General features: G+C 37.5%; 1 protein-coding gene across 4 annotated transcripts in view; it reads right to left on the bottom strand.

The window, feature by feature from the left end:
• Positions 1-11,376, bottom strand: part of SPAG17 (sperm associated antigen 17) — a 254,113-nt gene extending 242,737 nt beyond the window's left edge. For all 4 annotated transcript variants that reach the window (XM_070785824.1, XM_070785828.1, XM_070785827.1 and 1 more), the window contains exon 1: positions 11,194-11,376. In XM_070785824.1, the coding sequence (XP_070641925.1) occupies positions 11,194-11,280 (87 nt within the window). In that variant the 5' untranslated portion in view covers positions 11,281-11,376. The remainder of the gene's footprint in view (positions 1-11,193) is intronic.
• Between the last annotated feature and the right edge of the window lie 5,747 nt (positions 11,377-17,123).

Genomic DNA, 17,123 nt, shown 5'->3' with positions numbered 1-17,123 from the left:
AACATATGCCTGTCCTATGACCAGCTTTTCCATCCCTAGTTACATACTCAGGAAAGTGAGTACATATGTCCAAAGAAAAATCCATATAAGAATTTTATAGTAGTATCATTTGTAATATCTCAAACTGCAATGTCCCAATGTCATTGAGATGACCCAGATGTCAATCAGCAAGAGAATACACAAATAAATCACAGTACGTTCATACATGGAATACTGCAGTCATCAAAAAGAACACATGATTTATAATGCAACAACATGTATGAATTTCACAGACTTTATGTTAAGCATAAAGAGTTCATGTGTATCATTTAAATAAAATTTAAGAACAGGAAAAGTAATTGATGATGGTAGAATAGTGTTAATAGTCAGAACAGAGTTAATTTCCTTGGGGGTGTAGGTATTGTTTGGAAGAGGCTTGAGGAAATCTTCTATATGACTGAAAATGTTCTAGATCTTGGTGTGTACATATACCAAAAGGCATTAGAGTGAACATTTAATACTGCCATTTGTTTGTTTTACCTCAGCAAAAAAAATACGGAAGGTAGGAAGAATGTGATTTAAAGGTGGGTGGTTGTGGTATAACAGGAAGAATGACTGCATTTGTTTTCATCATTCCTCCAATTATGAAGGACTGAGTGTATTCAACAGAGGGGACCCAAAGACAATATGACTCACTACTTGTCCCTGAGAAGCGCACAGTCAAGTGAGAGAGCAGATCCACCAATAACTCTAATATAATTACCATCATCAAGGCATGCATACGTACTGTGGAAATATGGCGAACTTAAATAGGAAATAGGAAGTCAGTCTTAGTTGTACAGAGGAGGTACATCTGATTTATATAGGACTTTTTTTAGAAGGGCATTCTAAAAAAATCCTATATACATGAAGGCACAGAATTACCTAGCAGGTTTGAGTTGTGGAATTGTTAGGTATGACAGGGGCTGGGACAGAGGAGGGAAGATGAGGCTGGAATGGAGCCCGGAAGAAGGGCCAAGTAAGTAATAGTAAGGGTTGAGATTGAAGCAGGATGTGACATGATCATATTGGCAGGACAGAAGGACAAACGGGTGGCCATGTAGAGGGAACACAGAGGGGAGAAGAGGAGACAGTTCTGATACCTCCTGGATACACACAAGTATGCCCACCTAGTGGGTGAACTGGACTATAGGCTGGATGGTAGGAAAAAATTGGTAAAATTAGGAATGAAAAATATAGCCTTGTTAGTACAAACTGATCAGTATAAGATGTTGCTTTGATCATTGATACCTGAGTTCCTTAGCAGTGTAGCATGAGGGGAATTTTGCAGCATGGCTTATGGTCTAGACTTTGTCCTGATAGGCAGCAAAGGTAAATTGTGCATCTTTCCCTAAGCACTCTGGGCTTCCAGAGGACCCCCAGTCATCCTCCTCAAGCTCAAACTATTGCTTCTGACTTGCTTAGTTTTTACAGTTTGTAAATGATAGTGTCATTCAATTCCTGTGTACATAATTTTTATTTATTATGTACTTATATTAATAACATGTTATGTTTATATAAGTTTATAATATAAAATGTTTAAAATGGAAATCCACAGTGAAGAGGACTTCAAAGTTGGATAGGTTTTTAAAATTTTTTTCAAGTATCATGAATAGATAAGTATTCTGACTTTTCAGGAGATCAAAGAAGAAAAATATAATCAATATAATCTGAGGCATATTCTGATACTATGTAAAAATAATTATGACATGAATAAATAGTTTGTATTTCTGAAGTGCAAAACAACATAATTCTTTCAACATAAACATCTGATTAATTAAATTTGATTATATTGCAAATAATATAAATGTTGGGTGGAAATGGAACTCTTAAGTTTGTGTTGTTAAAAGTTGAATGGGCAAGCACATTTTTTTAATCAGAATGGCAAACAGGTTTTGCTAAAGCTCACAATTTCAAAAAGGACATTTTGAAATAATTAATGAAGGAAAATTTAAAGAACATAATATATAATCAGTTTCATGCATTAAAAAAACTGAAACAAAATTTTTAATCAAAATGTGTCAATGAAGTAATTGCAAAACATTTAAAAACATATCATCAAAGCTTTTAACATAACCTACTATGTAGTTAAACATAAGTGAGCATTTTTAGACATAAAATACTCAGCTGAACTTCAAAAAATAATATATGGGTGTACCACTGCAATGTAGATTTACAGCTTTGACTATGGCAAAGCATTTATCTACTGAAGGGAGAAGGAAACCTTTAGGAAAACATATAAATCAAAGTAGCACATTCAATTACTATTGCTAAAACTTTGAATGTTTCATGTAAAAGTGCTTTAATAGTACCTTATTTGCAAAACTCAAGATGCTAAAACACTAGAATTCCCTGATGGCTCAGATGGTCAAGAGTCTGCCTGCAATGTGGGTGACCTGGGTTCGATCCCTGGGTCAGGAAGATCCCCTGGAGAAGGAAATGTCAACCCACTCCAGTATTCTTGCCTGGAAAATCTCATGGAGCCTGGCAGGCTACAGTCCATAGTGTCGCCAACAGTCAGACACATCTGAGTGACTTCACTTTCGGGTCTTTTCTTTTTCTTTTTCTTGTTAAAGATGCTAAAGATATTAATAGTTAAATGTTTTTTGTTGATCTGGGGGTGCCAGTAGGACAGCACCTGTGATATCTCAAACTATTTGAACAGGTACCAAGAAAGATGGCTTCACTGAGAACCATTAACATGAAAACAGTGCCAGAGTGGTGAAATGGAATTTCTGGAGTTTCAGCCCACAGTTTTTTGAAAAAAGTTCCAAATGTTTTGTTTCGGTTGTAACTCACTGTAGACCCAGTTGCATCATTATACCCAGATGATGCAATAAAAGATGTATATCAAATAAATCAATATAAATATTTTCTTTTCACTACCATGTATTAAACATAAACCAGAGACAATTAAATTAATTGAGATAATTAAGATAATTGAGCCCCTCTAAATGTCAGGTGCTGGTGATGTATTAATGAGTGAGACATATCCCTGCCCTCACAGAGCTTACTATCACAAGAGGGAAAACAGACACTAAGACAAATGAAGTAGAAGGTCAGGAACTGAACGAGAGTTGAGTGAATAGAGAGTGAAGATGTAGTTTACATAGGGAGGTCAGGGAAAGCAATATTTGAACAGAATTCCGAAGGACAGTTGGGAGTGGCTCATGTGACCATCTTGAGAAGGGTCATTCTAGGCAGAAGGCATAGCAAGAGCAAAGGCTGTAAAGTAGTAGTGTTCTTGCTGATGGATTCAAAGCCTGCCAAAAGGCCAGTGTAGTTAAAAGAACCACTGTGGTTGCTGTATGAGGACAGACTACAGGGCAGCGAAAATGGGAGAAAGAGGCTAAGTTCTGAAACTCTTGAGCTGTTTGTAGCTATACAAGATAGCAGTACAGGTGGTGCCAAAAGAAGAGATGATCTAGATGATAAGTCAGTTTCAAAGGCAGAGCCAACAGGATTCAGCAAAGCTTGATTATGGGATACAGGAAAGGAGGAGGAACAATGAATGCAAGGGCTTTGGCTCTAGTGACTTGTTGAATGAATGGTGACACCCTTCAATGAGAAGGTGAAGACTTGGGAGAGAACAGGTTTGAAAGGAAAAATCTAGAGTCTGGGTTTGGATGTGTGAATCTAAGATAACACGATAGAAGTTTTTAAATCTTCTCAACAATCTTTTTAATATCTGCAAAGGAGGTATGACCACTGTCTCTGTTTTATGGGTATCAAAACTAAGTCTTTGAGATTTTCTCATGAGCAATGAGTTGGGACTAATTCTGGAGATCAAAAAAGGAAACAGGCCAGGAAATTGAGGCAGTAAAAGCCAGTCAATGAATTTAATTCAGTAGGTATTTGTAGAAGACCACTATGTACTAATCACTATTAGGTGCTGTGGGCAAGAGGGAGGGAATTAAAAATATTAATCTTTTGCTATCCTCCAGGGATTTGCAATGTTGTAAGAGAATGCAGGAACAGTAGGTAACACTGAAAGTATTGTACCATAGCTCAAAGTAGGATAGCATTAAAGATAACAATCACTGAGGTAGCTTAGTGGAAGGAGGAAAGTCAATAAGGGCCAGAATAATGTGATTAAACTCCTTTCTGGAAGATATGTTGTTGTTTAGTGCCTAAGTCATGTCCGACTCTTTGCAACCCTATGGACTCTAGCTCACCAGGCTCCTCTGTCCATGGGATTTCCCAGGCAAGAATACTGGGATGGGTTGTCATTTCCTTCTCTGGGGGATCTTCCTCATCCAGGGATCAAATCCATGTCTCCTGCACTGGCAGGCAGATTCTTTACCACTGAGCCACCAGGGAAGGCCCTGGAAGATATAAGGGAGGGTTTTAATGAGAAGAAGTTGGATGGAGGCAGGGAGATCTTCAGGCCAGGAAACTGCATGAGAATAGTCAGCATGTGCCTGGGGATACCACAAAGATCATTCAACTGGAGCAAAGGAAGATAAAGATGTTTGGGCAGAGAAAGACCAAATTAGGCAGGGTTGTGAAAGCCAGGCAGACTATCTCACATTGTACCCTGTGGGTAACTGGAAGCTAATGATGGTTTCTATGGCTAGAGCTGAAACATGATCAACGTTCACCATTTCTTAACTAACATTTTCCTAGTACGCTGCCAAACTCATACTGGCAACACTTAACATTTTACTTGTATTTAATATTTTTCATTTGCAATAAAAATGATCACATATAACATCCAGGTAGATATTTTGACATGCAAACTCCCTTTGGTTCCAAACTCATTCAAATAATACATTTTTGTCCAAAAAGAGAAATTATAATGTGAGGTTATGAAAAGTCCATTTCCCTCTTAACATTCTTCCTAGCAACTCAGTTGCTTTCATTGGCTTTTATTAAAACAACCTTTGTGCGAACTGGCAATTTGTTTTGTAAATATCAGTGAAAGCATATTTCAGAAAATATTGTAATAAAAACCAACTCAATTTCAGAAATATGCTTGCTGCCAGACATCAGTCTTCAGCTCATATTATGAGTATTTCCAGTAAGTCTTAAATACACATTAACATGAGAAATAGGTTACTGTTGAAGATCAAAAAAGTTGAAAAATCCTCCACTGCCTCTCAAAAATTATTCAAGGGTTCTGTCCAATAAAACATATTTCTCTTTTGATAAACTGCATTCATAATGGTTTCGAGCACAACTGAACATTTTTCCTCCCAAACCTACTTAGACTGTTTATTATCATCCTAGCATCTCTATACTTTATAACTTTATTTAAGAGGTCTGGAATATAAACATTTCAGCAATACCTGTCCAAAACCCTTATCTACTTTCCAAACCTTTACAAGGTGTAAGCTTTGTTCCAGACTCCCAGAAATTTCATTACTATTTTTTCCAGTGTGTACAACTCAGCAATTGTCACTAAGCTATGTTTAATAAGAGACAAGTATTATTTCCCAGCTGATGTATAATATAATGAGGAGTAACCGCTAACTTGGAGAAGGCAATGGCACCCCACTCCAGTACTCTTGCCTGGAAAATCCCATGGACGGAGAAGCCTGGTGGGCTGCAGTCCATGGGGTCGCTAAGAGTCAGACACGACTGAGCGACTTCAATTTCACTTTTCACTTTCATGCACTGGAGCAGGAAATGGCAACCCACTCCAGTGTTCTTGCCTGGAGAATCCCAGGGACAGGGGAGCCTGGTGCGCTGCCGTCTCTGGGATCGCACAGAGTCGGACACAACTGAAGCGACTTAGCAGCAGCAGCAGCAGCAACCGCTAACTATATGTTCTAAAGAGCTTTCACTTTAATGCCTCCTGGTTGACAGAGAAATATCTCTGTGAAGTGAAATGGAATCATTGCATAATATTTTTTGGGGTACTGCTACAATCAGCCTATTTATCTGTTGTGATACTTTTTTTTATATAAATGTTTTCTGTCCCTTCCTCTTCTCTTGGAAACAGCTCCTTAGTCTACTAACTGTCCTGTCCTGGTTTCTACAATAAAAGTTTCTTCATATCCCAAAGTAAGTCAGTGAATTAATTTTGTACAGATTTTGAGTATGGGTTTGTGTGCCTAGAAACATGCTAGTCATTGTGGAGTAGATTTAAGGAGTATAAGATATGATTTTTCTGTGAAGCAGCTCACATGATACTTAATGCTCTATAAAACATGAAATGATAGCAAATAATTCAAGGCATACTTGCAACCAAGGACTGAGTTGTAAAAGACAGGGCCAAGAGCAAAGGTGAGGGAAGATAAATGTGGGTTAGGGTAGTTAGGAAAGCTTACTGCAAGGCATGGCTTTATGAGAGCCTAACTTTCTCCAGCAGCTCATTGGCTCCTTCGTGTGTCTGTACTTCAAGGAGACAACTGCCTTGCCTGGAGCAATTCAATTTGATAGTTAAACGGGGACCAGTTTAAAGAGGGTTGAAGAAGCCAGGGTGATTAGGTTTTGAGAGTACAGACAGTCGCTGATGCTTTCTGATGGAGGAGTGAACACAGTGTGAGCAGTGTTTAGGAAAGGTACAGTGGCCACTGGTTTCACAAACAGGCTTGGTGTGACAAAAATAGATGACTCCATAATAAGTAGAGGTGAGGGGCTATTGTAAAAATTCAGGGATCAAAATGAAGAATGAAGGCTTGAGAAAAGAGAGGAAGAGACAAAAGTGAGAAAATATTAAAGGAAATATTAAGAGAGCTTTGAGGCCAGCTGAAGAAGAAGAGCAATGACTCACTCTTGATGAACTTCAGTGACTAAGGATTCCAGTGCCACTGACAGGCATTGGGAAGTGGAGAGATGAAGGTGGTCTGAGACACTGAGGAGCCAAATTTCCACAGGCACAACCAGGAAATGTGGCATATTTCTAGGTAGTAGAAGGAGGCATTTTTTCACACTTAATAGCATTTTGTATAGATCTTGAAATTTGAAACAAAGTATTTAAATTTCTCCTTAAATTTGGTTTCAAATATATTTTTTAATTGCAAGGTCTATATTAAATGCTATAGTTATATCATAACATATAGTTCTATTAAGGAAGAAGGACTAGAGAGAAAATCTGTAATCTGGTCCCTCACGTGCCAATTCATTGCATATTTTTGGACCAGAATTTAACCAGAACTTAAAATACTTGAATCCTCAGATCTCTTAAAGAAGCAGGTTAGCCCAAATAACCCAGGAGCCTCAACCTCTGAGTGAGTATTGTGAAGGACAGCATTACCATGTATATTATTAATCTGTGCCTTTGATGCAAATATTATTATTCATTTGAAAGGGATAAACATACACCGATAATGAAAATATATAAATTTTGAAAGCAAGACCCCATGAGTCTCAGTAAAGACCTAAATATATTACAGTAGATATTTACAAATGTTTTAAAATATGTGGATATTTATATTAAAGAAGGATCAAAAGCTTAATCAAGAAGTAAAATCTTATGAATGTAAGGTAAATGACAGTAAGTGTCCAATACCTAAGTAGGGTATTAGGGACCTAAAATCATCTTTACAAAGTGAAATCAGTAAATTTGATCAGTTTGATTAGTGAGGCTGGCTGGGTTAAGGTATATGTGGATTGCCAGAATTTTTTTTTTCTGTTTTTTAACAGTTTCTATGGTGGGTCACAGTAAGCAAATGAAATAATTGCTATGCAAATAGTTGGTCTTACAAGTTATGGCTTTCTTCTTGCCACACCTAAAAATGAGACCTTAAACTTGGAATAAATGAAAAGATATAATCATCCAAGGATATGAAAGTATTTAAGAATTGCTGGGAGGGATTGGGGGCAGGAGGAGAAGGGAACGACAGAGGATGAGATGGCTGGATGGCATCACCGACTCGATGGACGTGAGTTTGAGTGAACTCCGGGAGTTAGTGATGGACAGGGAGGCCTGGCGTGCTGCAATTCATGGGGTCACAAAGAGTCAGACACAACTGAGTGACTGAAATGAACTGAACTGAACTGAACTGAAGAATTAAGATTAACAAAATCTCAAACCACACTCTACCTATGAGATTTCTAAATCAACTCAAACTTTTGGAGACTCCTCAAATTCTGAAGACCACATTTTTGGGACAAAAATCCACAATTAAAAAAATGGGTGTTTCCAGGTGCTGGGTGGGGGAGGGAGGTAGTGGAATTAGGAAATGGATATAGTTTCAGTTGAGGAAGATGAAAATGTTTTGAAGATGGAAGGTGGTGATGGTTGCACAATAATGTAAAGATACTTCATGCCATTCACTGAACGGTACATTAAAAATATTTAGAGTGATAACTTTCTTGATATATGTATGTTTTACCACAATAAAAAATACAAATAAAGATATCGTAGACCAAAATGCTTCCAGATAGCACCTTTTATCACTGAGGACCTGGGTTAACACCTGTTCCTCACTGTGGCCAGTAGAGGCTGCCTTGACAGTTGCATGAAAAGATTTTAATTTATATAACACCAAAGCATCTCTAACACTTAATGCTGCTAGATACCATAAATATAATGTCTATGTCATATACAAGACAACATTAAGATGCATTTTTATAGTCTTGTCCCTAAATATTACCAATTTACCTAATTTGAAGTGTGACAGTTCAATACACTAATAATGTAATATATTCATATATAACAATATTATCTATTCACATATATAATAACAAGCTAAATGTTTGGATAACAAAGTTAGTAAATGATCATTTGGTTGACAGAATTAATTTACGAGCAATGTATACCTAGAAGGTATCTAACCTGCATTTTTTCCTCTTTCAATTTAAGTGTCCCAGGTTCATTTAAGGCACATATTGGTCTCCTTTCTGAAAATAATTGTCCTCCTGCTTTCTACCTATTCAAACTTTACCTATTCTTCAGAACTCAGATAAAGGTAAATATCTTAAAAAGCATTTCCTGGCTATCTCAGCCCCCTTTGATCTTCCTAACCTCTAGACTAAATATAATCATCTAATGCTTAGAAATAGACTGCCTTGTATTATTTGCTATCACTTTGTGTTTTAGAGCCAACTAAAATGTACTGAAAATTTGATGATTATTCTAGCCTCCAAGAGACAGCCCAAAATACTGATCCAAAGTAAATTTACTAAAACCAAGTTGTGAACCTATTTATTTTCTGTAAACTCTAGTGCTGGTCCATGCAAACAGGACTTCAAACTTACTATTGATTAGGACTATTTAATCAGTTAATTCTAAAAACTGGCTTATGGAAGACTGAGAGGAAAACTTCCCTCTCCCTTCACACACAATCACAGAGTCACACACACATACTCAACCATATATAATGGAGCACAGTTTGCACAGCGGTAGAACTCCATGGAAAGAAACCCTGGAAACTAAAGCAGTAACATTTTTTGCACACCCAATATGTACAAATAACTTTGCTAGGCCCTATGAATAAGGAATTCACACATCTATAGTCATCTTTAACCCAAATTCAGTCTATTACATTGTGGTTAGGGCATGCCTCTGGGCACTGGACTTCAGGCTTAATTTGGGAATTTTCCTCTGGGATCAGACATGAAACCAAGCTGAGAAAAAAATATGAGAGGAGGTGGAGGGTAGTTGCCTTCCCTCTGCAATAAAAAACCTTCAGTTTGTTGTATTTCAACAAACTGACCAAAGTTTACTTGTTGTAGTTAAAGTTACATATTTCTTTGAGTCCAAATTCTTTCTATTACATATAAGATTTATTGAAATTATATTGTTTAGGCAGGAACAAGAAAGCTGAATATTATTTCAGGTTTTCAAATCATAAGGGAAAATAGTGCCTTTAGGTTTTCCATTCAACTAGGAAAATTATAGCTTCATATTTGCAACACTAAAGCTTAATGCAATGTCAGCAGCTCCATCAAACTCTGTTGTTCAGCAGTTTATAATTCAAGCAGAAATGTTCTCTCCAAGCCCAAACTTGGCCTACACAATTTCAAAGAAAATGGAGAAAAAATTATTTTGGCTAGTACTGAATTATAAAAGCAAAAGAGAGGGTGCTTTTATAGACTATTTTAAAAAACATCTTTGAGAATTTGAGAACGTAACTGGGAATTACTGAGTTGACATCCTTCATTCCTAAGGTTATAGAAATAACCCCAATTTCCATGACATCATGTCAGAATCGGCAATATCTCAATTACTTTCACAAAATTCTTCATCTGGTGGAATTTCATATCAGACAGGATCACTGTTCACAGGGAAAAACAATAATAGTGGAAAATAAGGACAAATAGAAATCTCTCATGAGAACATCATGAAACTTCAGATGTATTTTTCCTTTAAGTACTCACTCTCTAGTGCAACAGATATGCATAGAAAATGAAAAAAAATTTTTTCCAGTTTTTTAAGGTGTTTTTGGAATAGCAGCCCGGAATTCCCAGAATTCCTCCTTGCAAATGTTATCTTTGACTTAGAAACAACTTAGTGTTGAAGTGAATTTCTGGCAGCAGATGACAGGAGGTACTGGGCTGCCCAACTCACTGGAGGTGGTGGGTATGAGTAGAGTGGAGAACTGGTCAGTGATGGATGGCAGGTGGGTTATAGATTGCCTTTGTGTCATCCTATGGATGAGTCTAGCAGTCAACCCCTCACTACTCTGATCTCCTAGACTACCTTCAAAATACATCAAAACGTTTGATACTGTGGTATTAGGGCATTGCATAAGAAAGTCATCCTTTCCTATCTGTAGAAGGCTCCTTTGTATTAAATACACTGATACCAAATGCATTGATACTCCATGTCTGTTTTCATACAGCTCTTACTGAAGCCGTACTATGTGCCAGGCTACAAATGAGTCAGCAGGATTTTTTCCTCAGGAGAAATCAGGAGAAAGTGAATAGTTCATAAAGACAACTCCAGTACATTTGCGGAGTACCTTCTGGATGCCTTCACTGAAAAGGATGGTGAGATGTCAGAGCCTCTACTCTTCCCCCACCACTCACTTTCATCCCCTCTTGAAACCCAAGTCCCCTTTTCTCTTCCCTCAATGCTCCCTGCGGGTGGGACCCTAGGATTTTTGTGAACAAAACCATCAGTCCTGGGAGAGCGGTGCCAAGTACAATTTTCCGAGGGGGCAGCGGTGATGTCTAGAAGAGAAGGCCAGCCTGGCAGCGTCGCCTGGAGTCTGGCTCGGGCTTTCAGCACTGGAGTCGGGGTAGGGGGGTGGTCAGAGAGGATTTACGGGGTTCCGGGCATACCTGGTTGAATTGTGCAGCTATGAGCGAGGGTTCCCATATCTTAGAGCCAGTGGTGGTTGTCCCGCCTTTCTCTTTCTTGGGTGCCATGCAAAGAACGGGAGGAGCATTAGCCTCTAAACTGGCCTCAGGCCCGGACTAAGCGTCCCCGCTGCCACAGTAACCGAAGCCACGCCCAGTTCCTGAAGGGATTGGCTGCCCTCTGCTAAACCTGTTCTAAAGGCTCTGGTCAACCGCTTCCGTCGCCACGGTAACCGGCAACTTGTGGGCGGGACTCCAGTCCCCAAGGTTAAATCAGAAATTCCCAGTCGTAGAAATGTGCAAGTGGAGGAGGAAAGGATACAGCTAGCCTCGAGCTGGTCAAGCTACTTTCTTTTACTCCCACCCTCTGCTGCTTCTTTAGAGCCTTCTCTGGTCCGAGGAATTGTCGAGAAATTCAGAATCCCTAGAATCCCGTCCACGACTTCTTTACCAAGATTTCTTCCACCTTGGGAAACTCAGAATGAAGAACTGACTCCACTCAGAGGACAGCCCATGCTGTTTTCTCTTCCTCTCTAATCTGCCCAAGATGCTTCTCTATGTGAAGCCAAATTTGTCTCTCCCTCCATCCCCTGCTTTGGTCTAGGTTCTGCCTCCCAAGGCCTTACTAAAACAGGTCCAATTACTCTTGCACAGGATCCTTGATATAACTGTAATCAGAAAGAGTGTCTATAAACTGTTTTCTCTTCCTGATTAGCCCAAGTTCTTTTACACTGTGCTCCACTAAGTAGTCTTTTCCCTCTTTCCCTCACATAGCACCAATATCTAAAGTATCCTGATCAGAGTTCCCAAAGTAATAATGAAAGTTATCATAATAATCTAACAACAACTCTTGTTTCTTGAGCACTGGTTATATGCTGTACATTGTTACATTATTTACTTAAAAACAATGCTGCTCCAAGTCTCACAGTGTATCACTGATGGCACTAGAATTAAAATCTAGGATTATATGAATCCCAATTTCAGTATGCTTAAATTCTACACTACTATTACCACTGTTTTAGGCCTGCTAAAATGAGAGATGTCTCTCTTTTAGACTTATTTTTATTTAATTTTTATTACAATGGGACAACTTTGAGGACAACCAGGGGCAGAGTTCAGCCAAAGGTATTTTGCTATTTCTTTAGTCTTTAGTCTTTTTCACTATATAATGCAGTGTGACCAGTGCTTACCCATTCCTCCCAGCCCTGCACTTGGCCTGGAGGTGAGGTGTTTCAATTATTCTGATGGGCCAGGGTAGCTAAGATGATGCATGTGACTTGAAGCTTAACTTCATTCAGCACAACCTGCAGATGATCCTTCATTGCAAGAAAGTGTTCTGACACTTTTTATTGCTTTTTTTGAGGAAGAAATTGTGTTTGAATGGGATAATGATACCTATTTACTACTGTCTTACTTCATCTGAGGTTTAAAGATGATGCTTCTTTTCAACTATTGTTCATAATTTGGATCAATGAAAGGAAAGTTTCTCCTCCTACCCCACTTCTTTACAACAGATATTAAAGAGAAAGTATAATTTATAGAAAGTCTTTCCACAGGAAATTTACAAAAAAAATTCCACTTTTATTTTCTTGTTGAAATATGAATGGTTTATCTTTTGGGAGAGTAGATCCATGCAATCACAAATCACAACCTGAATCCCTTTCTTCTTGTCATAAGGATAAAATATCTGATGCATAGTGATGCCAGAGGTATCATGCCAGAAAGGGATTTTCCTGAGGGTCTCCAGAGCAACCACCCAGGCCACCATTGACTCATTATCATAGAATTTTCTCCAAAATTTGATTCTTCACTAAAATTTTCTATATAAGATGAAAACTGTCTCTGGATTATGGCTTGAATATAAAGATTCAAGCTTTATATTGAATATATAAACACTTATAAATAAAAAAATAAGTAATAACTGATTACATCATTCTGAATTTTGATCATAATTTTTCCTATAGGTTTTTATTGTTTGGGAAAAAAAAGTCCTATGTCTTTTCTAGAAAAGCAGTAAAAAAGCTTGTTGTCCTTCCAGTTATGTTTTATAAGAAAAAATTGACTAGATGTTTATATATGTCATACCATGTTACCAATTTTCTTTCTTCTTGAATGTGAATGCATATTTCAAATAAAACATATTACATACAATCAGTTCAGCCAGATCACTAGCAGATGATTAATAAAACAGACTGCAGATAAGAAAGAAAAACAATGGAGAAAAATGAAATAGGGAGAAAAGAGTAAAATTAAGTGTTATTTTATAATCACAGAGAAAATGTCACTAGCTTTGTCTTACAATTTAAAGTTGTAAGTTACATCTTCCAAGAATTGTTCGTTCTCTTCCCATATTTGCCTGTTTATTGGGGTGACACAGAAATCCTTGAATCTCTGAATGATTGCTGTGATGCAAAGGGCCCCTTTTCCCTCAGTTTTGCCTTGATTTCTCCACCAAAGGTATTTGCTTGAGAACATTAAGTATATGATTAAGTGAATGAGAAATAGGCTTTTATTTTCTTAAGCTGCTGAAATGTTGGGGTTTGCTATAGCAACTAAAGTTACTGTAACTATTCCAGTATTTTTAATAGTTTTCATTTGAGAAATCAGCTTTTAGTAAATCTAACAGTAGTCGACCTTCAAAATGGCATGAGAAAACAGCCTTGTTACTTTCAAGTAGGCAGGGTGCAATCTGGCTACTGTGAACAGCACAAAGATCTAATTCCTGCTGTTCGAGAGACTTCATTTAGTATTACCAATGAGAGCTCATCCTTTGCCTGGACTTCCACCTGCTCATACAGCACATTCTTTCACCTATTCACCAAGTAAATGCATTTCTTACTTTAAAATAGTCTGCATATTAAAGTGATACAACAGACTAGTCTGCCCATGTCACATATACTTAGGAGAATATTTGCCCATTTTTCAGAAGATGAATCTACAAGATCCTTTGCTAGACATTTAAACACACTAATTGTAATTTAGCAAGTGATTTTTTAAAAAGAACTGAACATTTTAAAATTCAAAAATAAAGATTTCAAGAAGGAAGAATCCACTTGCAATATAATTTTTAGTAGTTCCATTTGTAAAGTCCTACCAGAATAAATTTAAATATAGGTTTTCCAAAATTGATTTACAGAATTAAAGATAAAGATTTTTATTACATAATATTTTCCCCTAGTTTTGGCTTATTTCATTATTCTAGAGAAAGTGGTATGCTAGATAATTTATGATACAAAAGGGGAAGACACTATATAGTAACCAAATTTATAGGGAGTTTCATCTTAGAATTGGTCTGTTTAATTTCAGAAAATAGGTGTGAATGACAATGTTCATAGTTTTAAGAAGCAAAAGCCTTTCAGCTAAAAGTGTACCCTGCCAAGAATAGAGAAAAAGAAAAAAAGCATTACCATCTGTCATACATTTATGCTCTTTTGGTATAATAAATTGTTTCCCCCACTAAATATAAGTTGAAACTTTATAAGCATATACTTTACTACATAAATTTTCCCATATGTCAGTGGCTAAAACAAAACTACACTATTCAGAGAATTTTCTTTCACATTAACAGTCACTCCTGGTTTGTTTTAGTTTTTCCAGTAAGATTTTGCATTTAATATTATTTAGCTCACCAAGGACTGTCTCCTTTAAGGGTTGCAGTTTCTTTAGGATACTATGGTTACAAAAAATTATTTTTTTCAAGTTTTATGATTTGCTCTTACAATAAGTTCAATGAATTCAGGTGTAAAGTCTAAGGCATGAAAGGGTCTGATACCTGACCCTTTCATATGTGAAAGGGGCTAGCCAGCTATTGATGTGTCCAGTTTTTCCACGGTTACCAGGTAGCATCAGAAGCTATGGACAGATTCACCTGTAGGCCAAGACTGCAGGTATTCAAAGTACATGGAGATGCAGCAACTTGCTTGATTTCGGCTCAGAAGGCCTCACAGATGACCTCTGGTTTCTCAGACTGGCATCCTACATCTAAGAACACCTTTCACTATCTGGTTGTGCTATTTACCGTCACGATCTTTGTGTTGCTAACCTTCCAGATAGCATGTTATAACGCATTGTCCTGGAGTTTTTATTGTGTGTGATGCAGAGGGCTTGATCTCTTTCAGTGACAAGGTCCAAAACATATGGAGAATATTACACCTGCATTCAATGGTCAGCATTAGCTTCCTATTCCATCCTGAGTGCAATTTAAAGTGTTGACTTTAATCTTTAAAGCCCCTCATTGTTTAGAAGCCAGTTACTCCAGATATCACATCTCTCCTTATGCATCATCGTGGCAATTAAAATCAGCTGCAGGCTTGCAGTTCCTAATCCCTAGTGAATTGTGGGGAGCCTGGGAGTAGATCATTTTCTAAAGAAGAACTTCCCTAGGAACCCTGTTTCTGTCAGTGATAAAAGCAATATTCGAAGTTTACAATTTTGGCCTTGAATGTCTTGTCATATAACTGCACGCCTTTGGAACCATAATGAAGTGCTTTTGACTTAATTTTTATGTTATTTTATGTAATTTGTGGCCAAGAGTTAAGAATATCAATCTACTTTTTAATGAATCAGATAAATAACAGTTGTATATATTAAAAATAGAAAAAGCTAAAAATTCATCTGTTTCATATTTGTTAGTGTGGGAGTTTTCACTTGAATATTCTCTCACTCAAGTTTTTCTTTGAATCTAATTTTAAATGTCTTCAGTAAAGGGATTTGTGGTAAATCCTTTGGGGACGATTTCAAAACCCATAACTCATGGTAAGTCATTTCTTTAAATGCTTATCTAAATGTTTGATTTTTTAATGTTTTATCAGATATCTGTTACTCATACATTTGTGCTATGTTAAAACTTTTAAAAATTGTGTACAAAGTTCAGAATTTATGGTTGAGGGGAACCTACATCAAAGTGTATTATGCTGATCAATGAGTAATCTTTTGGGGAAAAAGATGATTGGTCATAAGGTTATGAGGAGCTGTGAGTATTATACACGGTAGTGTAGACAAACAGTGGACTTCCCTGGTGTATCAGATGGTAAAGAATCTGCCTGCAATGCAGCAGACTGAGGTTTGATCCCTGAGTCAGGAAGATCCCCTGGAGAAGGGAATGGCTACCCACTCCAGTATTCATGGCTGGAGAACCCCATGGACAGAGGAGCCTGGCAGGCTACAGTCCACAGGGTTGCAGAGTCAGACACAATGGAACATCTACCACACACAAAGGCAAAGGGTCTGCTACCTTTGTTATCTCTCCTTCCTTAACTTCTCTTTTCCAGCCTGACACTCTCTGACTCTCAACCTTCCTAAAAAACACAGGGTACCACTAGGAAGATGTCTGAATGACGTCCAAGGAAGTTTGTCTCTGACTATGATCTTGTACATCTTAAATGCAACTATGCAGAGTTGCCTTTTTCTATTTTACAGATGCCAATCCTTGTTTCCATGAATTAAAATTTTGCTTTTGCTGGCTTCCAACTTTTGTGTAACATTCTGCTGTCAAATGAACCCAAATTAAGACTATCATAGGATAAGTCCACTTGCTGAAGGAAGGGGGTATTGTTCAGTAGAATGCAGCTGCTTCCTTTCCTATTAAATTTCAAATTCATATATATCATTTATTTATTCAATGTCTTTTAGTATGCTTGCTTAGGTTTCTTATGCCCTCCAAATGTGGTATTTTATGTTGTCATTGTTCAGTTGCTAAGTCATGTCTGACTTTGCGATCCCATGGACTGTAGCACGCCAGAGTCTCTTGTCCTTCACTATCTCCTGGAGTTTGCTCAAACTCATGTCCATTGAGTCGGTGATGCTATCTAACCATCCCTTCCTCTGTCGCCCCTTCTCACTTTGCCTTTAATCTTTCCCAGCATCAGGAAGGTAGTATTTTATACTATATCCATCTATCTGAAAAAGTATGA

The sequence above is a fragment of the Bos indicus genome, chromosome 3 (genome assembly GCF_029378745.1).
Source record: "Bos indicus isolate NIAB-ARS_2022 breed Sahiwal x Tharparkar chromosome 3, NIAB-ARS_B.indTharparkar_mat_pri_1.0, whole genome shotgun sequence".
Classification (NCBI taxonomy): domain Eukaryota; kingdom Metazoa; phylum Chordata; class Mammalia; order Artiodactyla; family Bovidae; genus Bos; species Bos indicus.
Note: the sequence above shows the minus strand (reverse complement) of the source record. Positions and strands in the feature narration are given on the sequence as shown.